Below are 15,369 nucleotides of genomic sequence, written 5' to 3' on the forward strand. Positions count from 1 at the left end.
CTGGGTGGAGATGGCCTAGCCTAACCCATCACGCATGAAGGAGGACCAGGTTCTACTGGCCAGCCACAGAGGATGCCCACCTGAGCCTCTTGCTCTGAGCTGTACAGCAGATGCTTAGCTAGAAGCAGACCTTGGAGGGGAGGAGCACACACTGTTGTATCTTTTCTCCATAGACCACTCTTTGGGTTCCCCATTCCTCAGCCTGGATCCCACCTTTGCCCTTGAAAAGGGGTCATGCTCGGCTCACTTTCAGAGTCCCTCACACCAATCACCTCCCTTTGGGGATCTTTTTCTTTAAGTGGTGGTTCACACATGGAATCCCAGTACTTGGGAAGATGAACCACAAGAACTGTTGTTAGTTCAAGGTTCAAGAGCAACCTGAAGCCAGGCAGTGGTGGCGCACGCCTTTAATCCTAGCACTTGGGAGGCAGAGGCAAGTGGATCTCTGAGTTCGAGGCCAGCCCAGCCTACATAGCTAGTTTCAGGACAGCCAGGGCTGCACAAAGAAACCCTGTCTCTTGAAAAGCCGAGAGAGAGAGAGAGAGAGAGAGAGAGAGAGAGAGAGAGAGAGAGAGAAGCGGGTGGTGGTGGTGCACACCTTTAATCCCAGCACTCAGGAGGCAGAGCCAGGCGGATCTCTGTGAATTCAAGGCCAGCCTGGTCTACAGAGCGAGTTCCAGGACAGGCACCAAAGCTACACAGAGAAACCTTGTCTCGAAAAACCAAAAGAGAAAGAGAGAGAGAGAGAGAGAGAGAGAGAGAGAGAGAGAGAGAGAAGACTGAGCTACAGGGTGAGACCCTATCTCAAGAAACACACACACACACACACACACACACACACACACACACACACACACACACACACACACGGCACTTGCCACCAAGCCTCATGACCTGTATTCCACACCCAGGACCACATAGTGCTCTCTACCCTCCACATGCATACATCGTCCATAAAGTAATAAAAACTTTTTTTTTTTTTTTTTTTTTTTTTTTGGTTTTTCAAGACAGGGTTTCTCTGTGTAGCTTTGCGCCTTTCCTGGAACTCACTTGGTAGTCCAGGCTGGCCTCGAACTCACAGAGATCCGCCTGGCTCTGCCTCCCGAGTGCTGGGATTAAAGGCGTGCGCCACCACCGCCCGGCTAATAAAAACTTTTTAAAAAAATCAATGAAGAATATACTTGGCAAGCCAGGTATAGTGTTACACACCTTTAATCCCAGCACTTGGGAGGCAGAGGCAGGCAGATCCCTGTGAGTTCAAGGCCAGCTTGGTCTACATAGAGTTCCAGAACAGCCAGACTACATAGACTCTGTCTCAAAACAAAAACAAAATGAAAAGAAGAATATACCTGGCAAAGGGCCTGGAAGTAGATTATTAAAGAATGCTCAAAACAAGAGAAAAGATGGGTAAAAATTGGACAGACCCCTCACCATAGTTCTAAGCAAATGAGATGTTCAGCATCGCTAGCCACTAGAAACATAAACCAGGGCTGGAGAGATGGCTCAGCAGTTAAAAGCACTGGCTGCTCTTGCAGGAGCCAGGTTCTGTTCCCAGCACCCACAAGGTGACTCACAACCACCTGTAACTCCAGTTCCAGAGGATCTTATGCTAATTCTGGCCCCTGTGGGCACCAGACACACAAGTGGTACAGATACATACTCAAGCACATACACATGCACGTAGAATGAAGACCAGTCAACACCCTGACACATCAAGCCATGAAAATGAGCATGGAACACACTCACATGTTGCTAAGTGGAAATACAGAATGGTGCATACTAGAAAGAGTATGGCAGATTTAGATATAGTGTGTGAGTGTTTGCCTGAATTTATGTATGAGTATTACATGCCTTACATGGCCTGGTCAACCATGGAGGCCAGAAGAGGATCTGGAGCTACAGATAATTGTGAGCCACCATATGGGTGCTGGGAATTGAATCTAGGTCCTCTGGGAAAAGCAGTCAGTGCTCTTAACCACTGAACCATCTCTCCAGACCCATATAGCAGAGTCTCAAGACATGTAACATATCTATCTGTTATGTAAGACCCAGCCATCCCATTCCTAAGTATTAATGCAAGAAAAATGAAAATCCTGTGTTCACACAGAAACAGAAAATGCTGCTAAAGAGCAATTTTATTCACAACTAGCTGGAAAACCCAAGATGACTAAACACACTTGGTACATCCATTTACAGTAATGGAACACTACTCAGTTCTAAAAGGGAGCCAGCTGAAGGTAAGCAAAAGTAGCAGCTTGGATAGCCATCAATGGTATTATGGCGAGTTAAAGAAGCCAGGCCCAAAAAGCTATACATCTGTATGATTTGGTTTGCATGACTTTCTTGAAAAGGCAAAAATTACAGGACTAGAGAATAGATCAGTATTGCTAAGAGATGAGCATGGGGCGGGTGGCAGTGGTGGCACATGCCTTTAATCAAAGTACTTGGAAGGCAGAGGCAGGCAGATCTCTGTGAGTTTGAGGCCAGCCTGGTCTACAGAGTGAGTTTCAGGACAGCCAAGACACAGAGAAACGCTGCCTCAAAAACCAAAAGCTAAAAACCAAAAAGAGAGAGAGAGACAAGCATGGGGGAGGGGAGATGCCTGTAAATGAAGAAATATGGGGGGTGAAAGTGTCCTGTACCTTAATTGTGATGTGCACACACAACTCCAGGCATTTGTCAAGAAACCATAAACTATACACCATAAAGAGCACATTTTAGCCGGGCGGTGGTGGCGCACGCCTTTAATCCCAGCACTTGGGAGGCAGAGCCAGGCGGATCTCTGTGAGTTCGAGGCCAGCCTGGTCTACAGAGTGAGTTCCAGGAAAGGCGCAAAGCTACACAGAGAAACCCTGTCTCGAAAAACCAAAAAAAAAAAAAAAAAAAAAGAGCACATTTTGTTGATGTAAATTTAACGTAAGCCCTGGGCAGAGCTCAGTCCCCAGCCACACACACACACAAACACACACTCTCACACACACACACACACAGAAACACACACTCACACACACACACACACTCACACACCCCTACATCCTGTCTGATGTGTGTGCAGCTCAAATCTACCTCTTTTATAACCGCATGATAACAGCCCTCCTACAATGACATTTCAACCACACAGATGTTTCTTCCTCCTATGTCCCCTTCTCTGTGCACAGTGTCACAGCCCTACCTATTCTCAAAGCTTCTCCCTCACCTCCTCCAAGAAGCCTTCCTTGGCTCCTCCTAACCTCATCTGAATGAGTCATTTGTGCCTCTAGAAGCTACCCATACAATGTCTTCTTGTATGCTTAACTGCTTAAACTCAACTGCATAAACTCCAAGGTGATGGAGGTGACCCCACCTCCCGTCACAACAGGAGGTCACAAGTTTATAAAGGACATTTCTGAGGATCTCGGCGTGTTTCCCCGTACACCAGCGGAGTTCCCAGGCCTGGCGGCCAGACCCTTGAGATCCACCTGCCGGAGGACTGGAGACTGTCCCAGTGTCTCAGAGCTGTCATGTCTCATTTGCAGCCACAGACGATGGTGTCCCTCGTCTGAATTCAATTTCACAGAGCAGAACCACAAGGGCACAGGCCCAGCCTGCCAGGACTCCCCAGGCCACTCCACAACTGGACTCTTCCAAACATATCACCAGCCCCTCCTTAAAAATGCCAACGTGTCTAGTTCTTAAGGACCGTCGGTAAGTCATTTATTTGACAAACACTCACACAGTGCTTAGGAGGAGCTGGGCAAGGACCAAAGTACTTTAAATATTAACTCATCTAATCTTCATATCCATGCTGTGAAATTGCTACTGACTTTTCTCTTCCTTTCTTTGGCTGAGACAGGGTCTCGTGTAGCTTGAACTCTGAGATTCTCCTGCCTCAGCCTCTATCCAGAACGCTGGAATTACAGGTTTGTGCCACTGAATATGGGTTTCTATGAACATTTTTACCTTCATTCTGCGGAGGGGAAACTGAGGCACACCATACAGTTAAATAACCTGCCCTAGGAAAGCCTTTCTGGACAGGTGGTAGTGGCACATGCCTTTATGCCTTTAGTCCCAGCACTCAGCAGGCAGATGGATCTCTATGAGTTCGAGGCCAGCCTGGTCTACAGAGGGAGTTGGAGGACAGCCAGGGCTACACAGAGAGGCCTTGTCTCAAAAAAAAAAAAAAGGAGAAAGGAAGGAAGGAAGGAAGGGAGGGAGGGGGGAGGGAGGGAGGGAGGGAGGGAGGGAGGGAGGGAGGGAAGGAAGAAAGAAAGAAAGAAAGAAAGAAAGAAAGAAAGAAAGAAAGAAAGAAAGAAAGAAAGAAAGAAAGAAAGAAAGAAAGAAAGAAAGGAGGGAAGAAAGGAGGGAAGGAGGAAGGAAGGAAGGAAGGAAGGAAGGAAGGAAGGAAGGAAGGAAGGAAGGAAGGCCTTCCTGGGTGGACAGGACAGGACTCAGACTCAAGCAGGCTGTCTGGAAAGCCATGCCATCCAAACAGTACCCACTAGCCCCAGGCAGCGGATAGCACTGAGATGAGATGTGGTTTTTCAGTACTCTATGAATAATGCCAACTAGGTCGTTCGTCATTTTACTTTTTCTCCCAGTCCTAGGGACTGAACTCAGGGCCTTGCAAGGAAAGTTCTCTATCACTGACTGACCTTCTCCTATCCATTACACGCTAAAATACAATATTGCCGTAAGTCAAAACATATTATAAAATGTTAGGAGGTACTAAGGACGTGGCATAGAGATTTTTTTTTTTACATATTTAAAGTATTTTTTGTGTGTTATTTAAAGTATGTTATGTGTGTAAATGTTTTGCCTGCGTATATGTATGTGCACTTACGGGGGTGCTTGGTACCCGCAGAGGTCAGCAGAGGATGTTGGAGCCTCTGGAGCTGGAGTTACAGAGAGTATGAGCTGCCCAACTGACACGGGGGCTGGGAACTGAACCTGGGTCCTTGGCAAAAGCAGTAAAATGCTCTTACCAGCTACGCCACCTCTCCAGACTCACGTTTTGTTGTTTGTTGACTTTGAGGCAAGGTCTCACTCTAAAGCCCTTGGAAGTCCTGGAACTCCATATAGAGACATACGAGCTTCATAGAGGTCTACCTGCCTCTGCCCCAAGCACTGGGACTAAAGGTATGCACCACCACACACACAAAAAAAATTACATTTTGCTTTATTTGTTTGCTGGGGCTGGAGCTGCACGCATGCCACTTGCAGGAGTGTGGAGGCCAAAGAACAACTGTGGGAGTTGGTTCTCTCTCTTTCTGCCACGTAGGTCCCAGGACTGAACTCAGGTTGCCAGGCTTGGCAACAAGCACCTTTACCTGTGGCGCCATCTTGCCTGGCCAAACCCAGAGCTTTTCACATGCTAAGCAAGCATTCTACCTCCGGCTCACTACCCCAGCCGCTGACTTTTTTGATGCAGCCTAAGCTGTCCTCATACTGATGTGGGTGCTAGGAATCAAATCAGCCTCAAGACGGAACCAGAGCCTTGAGCACTCTAACCAAATGCTCTACCACCATCTTCTTACTTAGGTTTTATTTCTGCTGGGTAGTTCCCCTCTGACATCTGGACTAGTACTCCATTCTGGGGTCACCTTCCCCACACCCTAGCTTCAGAGCAGGACCAAGGCGTGGCCTGACTCTAACACAAAGATGGGGGGCGGGGCAGACAGCAACTGCCACACCTTCCTGCTCTTCTTGACCGGCCCGGACACTCCTCTCTCCCACCCCCACCTCCAGTTCAGAAAGCAGCTCTTCCTCCCTCTAGTAGGGATCTCTGGTGGGAAAGTTCCCCTAACATCACTAGTGGGACCTCTTAAGCTCAGCACCACAGAAGGGCTGAAACAGAACCCAGGTCACCCGTCCAATTTCCCATGCAGGAAGAGTGTAGATACCTCCTCCACAACATCCTAACAGGACCTACAGATTCTAAGATGGGGCTCCAAGGGTTGAGGGATGAACGCTGTACTCTGCATCAGTAACTCAGACCTGATGAGCCTCCTCTGCTGTGGCCACAAAGAGGGGCTGCTAGTCTTCAGGAGTGATGAGTGACAGCGCCCAGGATCACAGCTTCCAGTCCCCCATCAGCCTCAGTTAAGACAGTCAAACACTGGGCAGGCATGGTGGCAAATGCCTGGAATGCCATCCAGCACTCCAGAGGCAGAGAAGAGGGGATCCAAAGTTCCAGGCCGCCTAATAATGAGCTCAAGGCCTGCCTAAGCTCCTTAGACTTTGACTCAGAAAGAACCAGGGCCTGGAGTGACAGCTCAGCAGTCAAGAGCACTGACCGCTCTTCCAAAGATGCAGAGACCTGGGTTTGATTCCCAGCACCCATATCAGGCGGCTCACAACCATCTATAGCTCTAGTCCTGGGGGATCTAACCCCCTCTTCTGGCCTTTGAGGGCATTGCACACACATGGCGCACAAACATACATGTAGGCAAACCACACATACACACAATAAAATTTTCTAAAATTTAATAGAGAGACACAGAAGCCCTACCTTCCTTGCTGCCTGCTCCTGCTCGGCATCACCACTGCCCTTTGACCTCCAACAAAGCCCAAGATCACATATGCAGAAAGGAACCAAGCTGCTCATCTGGCACTAGCCAGTAAACCAAGTGTAACGGGTGGGAACCCAGAGGTACACACAACCAACACGGTACAGGGAAGAATCAAGGACCACATCCCGGTGCCAAGCTTTGGCAAGCACATGCTGCCCAGTGGCTTCAGGAACTTCCTGGTCCACAAAGCCGGGCAGGGGACGTGCTCCCGATGAACCACAATCCTACTGTGCTGAGATAGGTGTGTGATCGTTCACAATGTGTTCTTCAAGATCCACAAAGCCATCACGGAAAGCAGCAGCAGGGTTGGCCATCAGTCACCAATGCCAGCGCCAGACCACACAGTGAAGAAAATGAATAGACATTTTACATGTGTTTAAAGACACAAAAACTGCCACATACACACACACACACACACACACACACACCACACACACACACACACACAACAATGGTAAATTTAATTTTGTCCTTTTTTCTTTTGATGGTCCTAGGAATGAAATCCAAGGCCCTGTCATGCTGTCTAGGCAAACACTCTTCCACTGGGCTACACCTGGCAAACACAATTCTCACAGAATAGATATTCTCCACCTTTAAATGCCAGATATGGCTCTTGCCGAGGCCAGAGTGTGACAGAACTGAATAGAGACCTCATAACTCCACTGCCTCATCCCTAAGTTGTAATATGGTCCATTTTGGTTGTTTCCTCTCAATTTTCTTCTTATTTTCCAGGGTTTTTTTTTCTATGAGTCTATATTAACTTAACAAGAAAAAATAAAAAAAAATTTTAAACCCAGTTGTGGTGGCTCAATAATCAGGGGGCTGAGGCAGGAGGACTACCATGAGTTCAAGGCCAACATGGGCTACAGTGTGTGCCCTGTCTAAAAACAACCGAGGAGTTGGACACCGTTGTGCTCAACAGCAGTTCTAGTACTTGGGAGGCAGAGGCAGGGAGATAAGGAATTTAAGTTCATCCAGAGCTAATAGACTAAGGTGGAGCCAGCCTGGGCTACCTGAGCCTGTCTCTAAAAAATAAAAGCGTTGGGCATGTAGCTTACTTGGCAGAATGCTTGCCTGGCATGCAAAAGCCCTGGGTTCCACCTGAGGTGCCACCTAGCCAGGTGTGGCGGCACATGCCTGTAACAAGCATAAGGGAGTTAGGGACCAGCAGGGGACGTCGGTTCAAGGTCCTTGTCAGCTACAAAATGAATGTGAAGCCAGCTTGAGATCCACACCTCAGAAAACAATACAACAACATTTGAAAGGGCTGGGGATGTGGCTCGGTGGAAAAGTGCTTGCTGGCCTAGCTGTCCAAGTCCCAGAGTTCAATCCCTAGCACCAGAGGAAAACTGTTTCCCAGGCAAATAAAAATTATGTCTTCTTTTTGCTTGACCTCCAACTTTCTAGAACATTCTAGCCAGTTGAGATGATATGGACCTGGTTCTGCTATCCAGGGCTTGCTCACTATCCTCAACACCCACAGGACTGATAGAGAGAGAACAAAGCTAGAGAGCTGTGGGCCCTGCCGTTAGAATGCTCCCTTGCTTTGTGGGATATGGAGGATGAGCTCTGCACACAGTGCCCAGGATAGTCCTTCAAACACACACACACACACACACACACACACACACACACACACACACACACACACACAGCGTCAGGCAGTGACAGGGCTTGCCTGGCGTGCATAAGGCCCCCAGCTCCAGCCCCAGCACCACAAAAAAAAAAAAAGAAAGAAAAAGAATATTTCTCCATCCAAAGATTACACAGAGTGAATCCAGGCTAGAGACAAGTTACTCCGAACTCCATTTCTCCGTAGAGATTTTGCACAAAACTCTGACACAGAGGGCTGAGGTCAGAGCACTTGCCTAGCATGCATGAGGTGCCGGGATCCAGTCTCAATACTGCAAGTAAACAAACCAACTAACCGATAAATAGAATAAAACTTGATCTAGAACTGGGCAAGGGATGAACAAGAAACCCAGCACTCTGCCATTTCCAGAACCTTCATCTTGTCCCTTGGAGAAGTAAATCAGGCTACCATGTGTTTTCTCTACCCCACCACCTCTTGGTTGGATCCTTCGGCCACTCCTAAGGCTGCTCTCTGAACCCCAAAAGACAACCTGTGAGAATCTGGTAACCTGAACTCACACAAAGAAACCCCATGGAAGCCAGGGGGTGGCGCATGCCTTTAATCCCAGCACTCAGGAGGCAGAGGCAGGCGGATTTCTATGAGTTCGAGGCCAGCTTGGTCTACAGAGTGAGTTCCAGGACAGCCAGGGCTACACAGAGAAACCTTGTCTCGAAAAACAAAGCCAAAAATAAATAAGTAAGTGTAATTAAAGCATTTTTCTCGGCCGGGCGGTGGTGGCCCACACCTTTACTCTCAGCACTCGGGAGGCAGAGCCAGGCAGATCTCTGTGAGATCAAGGACAGCCTGGTCTACAGAGCGAGATCCAGGACAGGCACCAAAACTACACAGAGAAACCCTGTCACAAGAGAGAGAGAGAGAGAGAGAGAGAGAGAGAGAGAGAGAGAGAGAGAGAGAGAGAGAGAGAAACTCCATGGACTGACTGACTCTCACTTCTCCCAAAGCCAAGTATACCTTAGCACTCACACAATCTGTCCCACCCTTCCACAGATGAAGGCAAGATAAATGCCCAGCCTCCTAGAACGTTCCACCACCTGCCTCAGGCAGGAATCTCCCCCTGCCTGTCTTGCTCTGACTGTGGCTGAAGAAATCTCTTCACGGTTGTCCAAGTGAACCAAGGCTTCTGTCTCCCTACCCGGAGCCTTGCCCAGCATCACCTCCCATCAACTATCACTTGGGGCTCAATGCCAAGGTGGAGGGCAGCCAGGTTGGAGGGCAGCCAGGAAGAAACAACACCAGTCTTTCATCCTGGCCAAGGCAACTCACGAAGCCATCCTGGGGGCTCCAGGGGAAGGGGGAAGTCACGGTTCTGGCCCGGTGAGCTTGGCAGGAACCCGGCAGAAGGTTGCCAGACACAAGATCTTTGCTAGTAAGACACAGAACAGAGGGCTCAGCCAGATAATGGGTCCTTCTGCTCAGGTTTCGCTCTGAGACAACAGCCCCCTCAGGCGGAGAGCCCCACCCCAGGGCCCACCCTATGTGTCATCTCGGCCCCTCCCCAGTGCCCTCTGCACCGGCCCTAACACTCAACCGGATGTGCAGTCCCATCCCCCAGGAGGGTCACCCTGGCCTTAGCACAGCTCCCATTTCCTGCCCCTGGTGACTCCTCTGAAGTCTATTGTTCCCATTGAGTTTGGGTCAAAGGAAGCTGGGTCCCCACCCATGGGGGCCTGCCTGCCCACCCTGGCCTAAATCAGAGAGCAGCAGGCCCATCCTCCTACCTTTCTGGAAGCTGGCCTGTGTTACAAGCAAACAGAGGGCACAGAACTTCTTGGCCTGAGGTTCTGGTGGGAAATTTCCCACAGATCCTGTCCCACCAGCTGAGGGCCCCAGGGACAACCACACAGGTGTGACTAGACTCTCCCCAACACACAACCTTAAAAACTGGCGCGGAGAAAACTACCATTTCAGAGGTCAAGGCAACTCTGGAGATGGAGACTCCACACTCCCTGTGAGGTGGCCTGCCCTATCCCAGCCTCCACCTGGGCCCCTGAGCCTGGTGACACCCCCGCCCTCAGGGTGCTGGGGAGCAGCTGTTCAGCTCCAATTTCAGAGCCTTAAACAGAGCTGCCTGCCGGTCCCACTTCTGCCAACAAAGGGTCAAGGGGGCAAAGAGGTAAAGCCACCCCCAGGAGCCCTGAATTTCCAACTGCCACCAGACCAGCCTCAACTACAGGAAGGGTAAGGGCCACAGTCAGGGACCAGTGTCTTCTACCTCCCCTGAGAAGGAGGAGACACAAGTTTGGCAATAGTTATTGCTTTGTGACAGTCACCAGCACAAGACTACAGAATGGAGGCCAAAGGAGGCTGTGACATTTGCATCCTGGGAGATGGAAGAGATAGAGCTGGGGTTGGAAGCTCGGTGGGGGAGCAGAGTACTCAGCAAACCTGAGGCTCTGGGCTCATTCCTAGAACCAAAAAGCAAAATGACTGAGTGGATGGATGCATAGATAGATAGATAGATAGATAGATAGATAAACAGACAGACAGACAGATAGACAGAGATGGATGGATGGATGGATGGATGGATGGATGGACGGACAGACAGCTAGATGAGGAGATACACACATACATACATACTTCCCCCCACCTGGTAGAGTAATACTTAGACCTCTAGAGGAAGGAGAGTATATCAGAAATATTAGAAGGCTCTCCCGGGGTCCTCCCAGACTGGCATGCTTATATCCTACTATAAAGTAGTTAGCTATATACTTTCTTCTCGGATGCAGGAGAAAATGCCTGACTGCAACCATTTTCCTGCATCACAAGATGGTAGGTACCACCCAAGTCAGACTGTTACAGTCTCCATACCGGATGGACCAAAGTTAGCTAGGGTGTGGGGGCCCAGATATTGGGATCCACAAATCCTGAGACAGACTTCAACGTGAAAAGCTTGAGTTTCAGTCCCAGCTCTGCCACTCCGGGCATGTGCAATTCTAAACATTTGGTGGTCCCTCCCGAGGCCTCAGTTTCCCCACAAAGGGGCTGGACATTGACAGAGGGTGCAACAGTACCCAAGAGGGTACCAGTGCTCAGCAAATTCACCCTGAGGGCAAGGCAAAATGGAAATGAGAATATGAGAGCTGGAGAATGACGTTACCTGGTAGCAAAGGAAGGCCTCCCCCCGGCACTGGACCCACAGCAAATGTTCAATTCATGTTGGCAAAATAAACATGATGAACAGGGTGGGGTTTCCTAAGGGGGATTCAGAGAAACAGTCATTCAAAACCCTCTAGTTTCAAGTGTTATTAAGACCCTGGATTCGACCCTCAGCAAGCTTGGGGAAACATAAGCTACACCATTTCCAAGGGCCCTGGGGTATGCTACCAGGTGCTTTGCAAACACTGAGTTGTCAGAGCAAGTTTTCTGCACGGGTATTAGTTACTCACCCTCCCACCCCATCCACTCCGGCCCCAGCCCCTTACCCCCACCCCCACCATGTTACTCATCAGGAAACTGAGCCCAAAAGCCTTAAAGGTAATGAGTGAGTGTCCTGCCCCGGTCTATCTGACCCCCTATGCCTGTGCATTTTCCACCACAGGAGAGCTGTTTTTGTAAATCAGCAGTACACATGGCCTGAGTGGTTAGGAATATGAGGTATTTCCCAGCAGACCATCTAATCTACAACAGCAGGATAGACGGGAAGAAACACACAAGAGGCCCCACTCCTGACACAGTTTTCTGTTCCTTCCTTCCAAGAAACTCTAGCCGTCATCTCTCTGTTGTGTTAATGAGAGAGAACTCTGATGCCAAGTCTGTCTGTGACACTCACACCACGCTCCTGTCAATATCCTGGACCCAGCTAACAAGTCCAAGGCAGCCCTCGCCTTCCAGACTGTCGCTGAAGCATTCACGCAGTGAGATGCTCAAGTCTCCACCCCAGAAACGAGGTAGTGTAGCAAGGTGTGAAGAGTGAGGGAGTAATCCCAACGCTCTGGAAGCTGAGGCAGGAGATCACCCAATTTGAACCCAGCCTGGGTTACAGAGCAAGGCCCTGACTGTTAAGGAATAGTCAGGTCTGATAGTCTACTAAGGAAGGAGAGATTATTCCACCAGTGGGTCCAAGGAGAGGCGAACCCCGAGATGTAGTTCAGACCCGTAAACATGGACACTCTTTTGTCCTTGAGGCCAACTTAGAAACACTATCAGCATCCCAACATCCCACATGGTCAACTAAGCCTGGTGACTCAGGCCTGTAATCCCAGCAGGCTGAGGTAGGTAACTGCCTTTTGAGTCTGTCTCAAAAAAGAGTTGATTTTTTTGTTGTTGCTTTTTTTTTTTTTTTTTTTTTTTTTTGATGAAAGCCACCTTATGCTAGGGTAGTAATACCAGGCCAGGCTAGACTAGACTTCGGTCCCAAAAGAAAACAATCTAAGAAGGTCTCTTCCTTTTAGGGGGTCCACCCCCACAAACATTCCCCCAAACCCATCCTATCCTCTAAAGGCAAAGACCTCAGCTTTGCCTAGCCTTCCAGCAGTTCTCTAAACTATTCCGCTAGAACAGGATCCACTCTCCCTCAGAAAGACAGCTGCCTGGAAGGGGGGCAGGTGTAGGCAGCTTCCTGCCAGCTCTGCCCAACCCAGCAGGGATGGAGTGGGGGCGGGGGGGGCACCTCCAACTACTACTGTCAATTTTTCTCCCTGCACACAAAGAACTTGGAGACACTGTCTCCTGCTCCGGTTCTGCAGGAAGAAGTCAGAGCCAGAACCAACATCCTCAGAGCGAGGACAGTCTTGGGGAGGAGGCATCACACACCCACTTCGACACTCAGGGTTTCAGACAGCACTCTCTTCAAGGTGTACTGTAGTACAATGTACACACTGTCACGTTCAGCACAAACAAATGCACCTACTGAAAGCAAGGTGAGTCACCGCGCACAGATCTCTCTCTCCCTCAGGAACACCCAAAACTTAAGGATGCTGACACAGTAAGACCTCGCTAGAACTCACTCACAGAATCGGAGCGTGTGTGCACCGCGGCGCGACCCTGGGCTGCTTGCTAGGGTATAGCGCCTTGGAGTTTGGGGAGCTCACTCCTCAGCATGGGGAGCAACAGGGTCTCAAACCCCGGAGACCTCTGCAAAAGCTCCTAGCAATACACTTCCCTCCTGGGCTCGCTTCTCCAGGACGAAAAGTAGAAAAGGCCCTGGCTGGGGCTCTTAAATCGCCTATTTCTGATACTTCAACCCAGGCGACCCTGCTCTGCCCAGCCCCTGGGCTCCACCGCCCGCACGTGCCCCGCGGGTTCTGCCCGGTAGTGCTGCCCGGGACCACGAGGGGACACCGAGATCCTCCGAACTCAGCAACCTTACCGATCCCAGAGTGCGGGAGGCGGGGTGGGAGCGCTCGGCCGGCTGCAGCAGGTCCGCGCGGGGCGCCGAGTCTTCCAGCCGCGGCGACGGCTGCGGGGCCGGGGCGCGGAGCTGCGGCGGTCCCCACCCCCGGGGCCGGAGTTTGCAAAGGAGCCCGGCAGGAATGCGCGGAATGGGCGCTGGAATGAGACGCGCGCGGCTGGGGAGGGAGCGGAGGGAGTGGCGCTGCCACCCTCACCTCGGGGAGGAGACCCGGCCGGAGAGGGGCCGGGCTGCGCGGCGGGGCGGAGCCCAGGGGACCGCGGGCAAGCACGGGACCAGGCACAGCCCAGAAAACCCGGGGTCCCTCGGCGCCTCTGCGGCTCGCGCCTACTCGCCTAGGCTCTGATCTACCGATTTCCCGCTCTCATCCAGCTCCCCACATCCCCCGGTGGCGTTGAGTCCCTAGCTGTCCCACCACCACTTCCAGCTGAAAACCGTCCCCTCCGCCGGGGTGGGGCGCGCCTCGCTGCGCTCCTGGAAGGACGCGGTCGCGAGCAGGAAGGGCTGTTCCCTTCCCCGAGGCTGCTACCGAGGACTCTCGCTCCGGGAGCAGGAAGCAGGAACTCCCGGCTCTGCTCCCAGATCCGCCACCGCTTTCCCTCTCCAGCCCTCCCCAATACTGGCCCTTTCAGTTCTCTTGGTGTCCCTCGGGATCTGCAAAACTGTCACTCAGAAAGCAGGGAAAGGGGAGACCCGTCATGGGCTCGGTTGTAACTCCCTGAATTTTTATCCTGTTAATAGGTTCACCGGATGCTGCGAGAATAATAAGGATATAGGGTCTCCGCAGGGGTTCACAGAGAGCTGGAACTGACTGGGGACCCAGGATACAGGACAGCGTCGCCATGAAGTTAGAAGTCCCGGTGTTACAGAAACGTGTCAAATCAACTTAGGAGAAACACGTGGGCTTGGGCTGAGTAATCTTTATAACAACTTGGCTTAAAGCAGTTACAGTTACTACGTAGCTCTAGCACCCACCTTGTCATTTTGGGAGACTTAAAACCAAAGAAAAGATTTGGCTATTTCCAAAAATCAAACAATCTCTGGAACATTATCATTTAGTTTTTATTGCTGTGGCTCTCCCTGTCTGATCTCCTTGGCCAAACAGAAAACCCTTGAAGGCAGTAAATTGCCGGATTTATCTTATCTTTTGCGAACACTAACAACATAAGATGGAGCTATACGTAATAAATGAGAGGAGGGTAGCATGGGAAATGTTGGAAAGAAAGTGTTGTAAATGCCGCGGCTGTACCCAAGAGAGGTGGTCCAAAGAGTCTGCGGAAATGCCGGCATCACGGGGCTAAGCAGCATCCAGCCTTACAAAGTGAAGACTTTGAAGGAAGCAGCCCTCATTTGGATATATAAATGCTGGTATGCTTATTAAACAATGAGTCATAACAAAGCCTGGTCACATCCCATTCACGCTGAAAAGAGCAGCGCAAAGCAGTGTATCTGTGAGCGGGAAGTGCAAACTGTGCTGCCACTTAACTCACCAAACCTTTGTGGAGTGTTTGTTGACTCTGGCACCAAACTGAGTGCAGAAACGGGCCCTCTGCCCTCAAGAAGTTCACCGTCGAAGCAAGACCGTCATTCAATAACGCAACGTCCAGCATGAATTCAAGAGTGGAATTCAAGGCACAGGGTGGCTTTTCTCAGTGTGAGGTTCACTCAGGGCCCTGTGTATGCTAGGCAAATGCTCTACCACCATGCTGTGGCCCCAGCTTAATTTGTTTTGGTGTTTAAGACTGTGTCTATTGAGTTACTCAGACTGACCTTGAACTCTGTAGCCCTGGCGTGCCTTGAACTGGTCAATTCTCCTG

The 15,369-nt window shown here is 50.5% G+C and overlaps 1 protein-coding gene across 1 annotated transcript in view; it reads right to left on the reverse strand.

The window, feature by feature from the left end:
• Nucleotides 1-14,396, reverse strand: part of Tead4 (TEA domain transcription factor 4) — an 84,934-nt gene extending 70,538 nt beyond the window's left edge. The window contains exons 1-2 of the mRNA XM_052721578.1: nucleotides 14,300-14,396; nucleotides 13,511-13,915 (exon numbers count right to left, since the gene is read on the reverse strand). Of these exons, the coding sequence (XP_052577538.1) occupies nucleotides 13,511-13,915; nucleotides 14,300-14,396 (502 nt within the window). The remainder of the gene's footprint in view (nucleotides 1-13,510; nucleotides 13,916-14,299) is intronic.
• Between the last annotated feature and the right edge of the window lie 973 nt (nucleotides 14,397-15,369).

This window comes from Peromyscus californicus, unplaced genomic scaffold (genome assembly GCF_007827085.1).
Source record: "Peromyscus californicus insignis strain IS unplaced genomic scaffold, ASM782708v3 Scaffold_6__1_contigs__length_162567912, whole genome shotgun sequence".
In the NCBI taxonomy this organism is placed as follows: Eukaryota; Metazoa; Chordata; class Mammalia; order Rodentia; family Cricetidae; genus Peromyscus; species Peromyscus californicus.